We start from the raw sequence: 3,224 nt of genomic DNA, 5'->3' as shown, positions 1-3,224 counted from the left end.
ACTTTTTTAACTTAATACTTTATTATAATGATCAATTATTGAGTGTGGAATTTTTTTATAAAGAAATGAATAAAATTCCAAACTCTCATTATGCAAGTAATATGGATATTTATTACCAAATAAGTGTCCTAAACTTTTAAACTGAGAGTGTTGACCAATCCATTCGGTGGCTCTGCAGATGTAGTTCATATTTGAATTACTAGATGGCGCTAAATGGTCGTGTAATAAAAATCGTTTGCAGGCGTTCTTCTTTGCTGCTGAACTTTGCATTCAGCTACATCCTCATCCGCTTGCAATCTTCTTCTTGCACACAACTTATAAAGAGCATTCGGTAATGTTTATAAACTGCCGTGATAAAATACTTAAATGTCTGTAAAGCGATATAAAGGGTATTAATTAAACCTTCTTCCAACAGGTTGCTGTTCGTCCTATCATCGGAAAGGTTCTGAATTTCTAATTATAGTTGTAAAAAAAAAAAAAAAAAAAGTAAATGAATAGCTTTTTTTACGAGAATATCAATTTAATTTGCTAGTTATAGTTTTATATAAAAATGCTTTTAAGCGATAAGTGAAAAAAAAAACTTGTTAAACGATAGCCTAATGTTATACATTTTGAATTAGGCTACAATTTGACACCATTGAAATCCTTACAAAGTCTAGCTTTATTAGAAACTTGATATAAATCAATCAAGAGGTTTTTAGCATATGCTAGTACTAAGCTAGCCAAAACGAGGCTGCAAGTGATAGATGTTGCTACATTTTTATAAGTGGATTATAATGATTTTTGACTTTTCCGTCTTTCCATGAAAAGCTAGTCACAGAAAAATACTTAGAACGACTTTGGGCAACCCACTGAACGCAGTGTAGACCTACATCCACACTACAGTGGAGGCCGTGTAATGTGCTCCGCCACTTTACACAAGTTTTCCTGAGACTGTGATATTCTGTGACTATGAGAAACACTGCAGAATATTTTGTCTAAATGTGCATGTGATATGGACCGAGATGTTGCTTGTTTTAAGGTAAGAATATTAAAAGGCTCACAAACTGTGAAAACGTAGAATAAAACTAAACACGAAGGCAAAACGTTTCATTTTGATGTAATTTATTTATCTTCCAAAAAGAAGAAACTTGAAAGCGCATTCAACATATCTTTGGCATCACAACGTGGAAAAGATACCGCAAATATAAAAAATGCATTCAACGGAATTCAACAATACAAAACTTATTTCAATATGAACTTTTCTCACTTTTGATCTATACAAATATAGTGCATCATCTCTTAAAACACATTTTCATACAAAAAAAAAAGAACAAAAAAAGTAACGCTGAACAAAGAAAACAAGTGTCATTTGTCTTTTAAGAGTCTTTAAGAGTTTTTCTTTTTATTATTATTTTCTTTATAGTTTACCAAGGCCGCCAAACGGAATCTGATGTGACGGACGGTGCTCCCGGAGACACGGCCACCGGAACCGGTGTGCTGGAATTGTTGGCATACACTGGAATAACGGGACCGTTTGGAGCAAAGGCAGCGTTAGGAATCAAAAAGGCGAACTGTCCGTCTGTTGCCGGCACGAGCTGGAAGCCTCCGTATACTTTTGTTGCGTCAGAAGTCAAGTTGGAGGAAGATCCGCTTTTGCAGGGGACTCCGCTAAGAGGCACAACGTTGGCTTGCTGATTCGCGCTGGGGATCTGAACCATTGGCTGACTGAAGGATGGATGAGGAGGCCCGGCAGGTATCTGGTGCTGTGTTGGATAATTCATGGCGTTGATCTGTGTCATGCAGCTGGCTAAGTGACCCAGCAGCCGGGTCCTGACCTCGGTGTTAACCCCTTCACAGGTGGACAGGAACCGGGTCACCTCGTTCATGCATTCACTGAATCCAGCTCTGTATTTCCCAAGAACGGTGGGATCCGTGTTCAGGGCAGCTGATGGGAGAATGAGGTAAGACCATGAGTTTCAATCCATTTCTAAAACTGCTTTCAATCTAGTTGAATTCAGTAGAGGAAACTAAATATATCGCAGCATTTAAATCAAGTGCAGAAAGCAGAGTTCCTGCATGGAAGTTCTCATAAAGCTACTTATTTTCTAGTTGTTCATTAGACTGGCGACTTACCGGTCATTTGCACCCGCTGCATATTTCTAAGATGTTTCACGGTCATCTCCAGGATGTCCGCTTTCTCAAGTTTAGAATGTCTGGAGCTCTGTGTGAAAATAGGGATTGATTTAGATATAGGCGGCTGTGTGATGAGATTCATCAGTATTCAATCCAGATGTAATTGTAAGGATCAATCAGACATCCAGTAGGCTACTTACATCTTTTTTCAGAGCATCCAAGATTAGCGTTTTCAGCTGACCCAAGCTTTCGTTGATTCGCGCTCTTCTTCTTTTCTCCATAATAGGTTTAGAAGACTAAAATGCAAAAGAAAAAATAAATAAATATATAAGTCAAGGCGTCTAACTACTTTGGGAACTATTTCTCAATGCATCGTAGATATGCGCGCTGTTTGGAAATAAATGTGCTACAGTTCAGAATCAATACAAACCTTTCTGTGCTCAGAAGCCGTTTTGGGTTTGTCAGGTGTAGTGTTCATGCTCGCCGGAGTCGCGGCAACCGGAGAAGATGAGTTTTTTTCCATGATATCGGCAGGCATCTTCTCTGGGAAGTATCCTTTGAGATCTGTTTAAAAAGAAATCTTCTTGTGTCTTGTACTAGACTGAACGCGGTAGGCAGATACAGTTCCAGATATGAATGGATATCCGCACGAAGTGTCCCGAGTTCAACTGGTGCGGGCAATGATGTCACAGTCTCTGATTTCACCGTGTGCCAGCGGTCGTAGCAACTGCCTGTCTCAGCGTCGTGTTGGTCTTATTTATATCTCCGACTGCACGCGAACGGCTCGTGTGAAACTTCCCAAACTTTCTTTCCCACAGTAACTTTCTACCAATCAGCGTGAGGGACACGCGGCCAGAGGGGAGGATGGCTCGTGGTCGGCGCCCCTCCATTGGTTGTTTAGCGTTTGAGCGGGTGGCCAATGGCGCGCGGCCGGGTTTATGGCACAACCGGGACTGCCTTCAATCATTCAGTTTACATATTAACACTTAAGAGCCAGTCTCCGCGAAGACACAGCAAACTTTGTAATCATAATTCAATACGCATATAGATCCATTGAAACTAAGTAAGTATATACAAACATACCTACGCCCTGCTCATTATAGAAAGTT

At 40.0% G+C, this 3,224-nt stretch overlaps 1 protein-coding gene across 1 annotated transcript; it reads right to left on the bottom strand.

Moving 5' to 3' along the window:
• Positions 1 to 1,087: 1,087 nt before the first annotated feature.
• LOC127959008 (transcription factor HES-1) lies at positions 1,088 to 2,933 on the bottom strand. Its single transcript, XM_052558012.1, has 4 exons — positions 2,546 to 2,933; positions 2,316 to 2,411; positions 2,116 to 2,203; positions 1,088 to 1,927 (listed from the first exon to the last, which is right to left on the bottom strand). The coding sequence occupies exons 1-4, from the start codon at positions 2,651 to 2,653 to the stop codon at positions 1,407 to 1,409; spliced, it is 813 nt and encodes a 270-aa protein (XP_052413972.1). The 5' UTR covers positions 2,654 to 2,933; the 3' UTR covers positions 1,088 to 1,406.
• Positions 2,934 to 3,224: the final 291 nt, after the last annotated feature.

This window comes from Carassius gibelio, chromosome B6 (genome assembly GCF_023724105.1).
Source record: "Carassius gibelio isolate Cgi1373 ecotype wild population from Czech Republic chromosome B6, carGib1.2-hapl.c, whole genome shotgun sequence".
In the NCBI taxonomy this organism is placed as follows: Eukaryota; Metazoa; Chordata; class Actinopteri; order Cypriniformes; family Cyprinidae; genus Carassius; species Carassius gibelio.
Note: the sequence above shows the minus strand (reverse complement) of the source record. Positions and strands in the feature narration are given on the sequence as shown.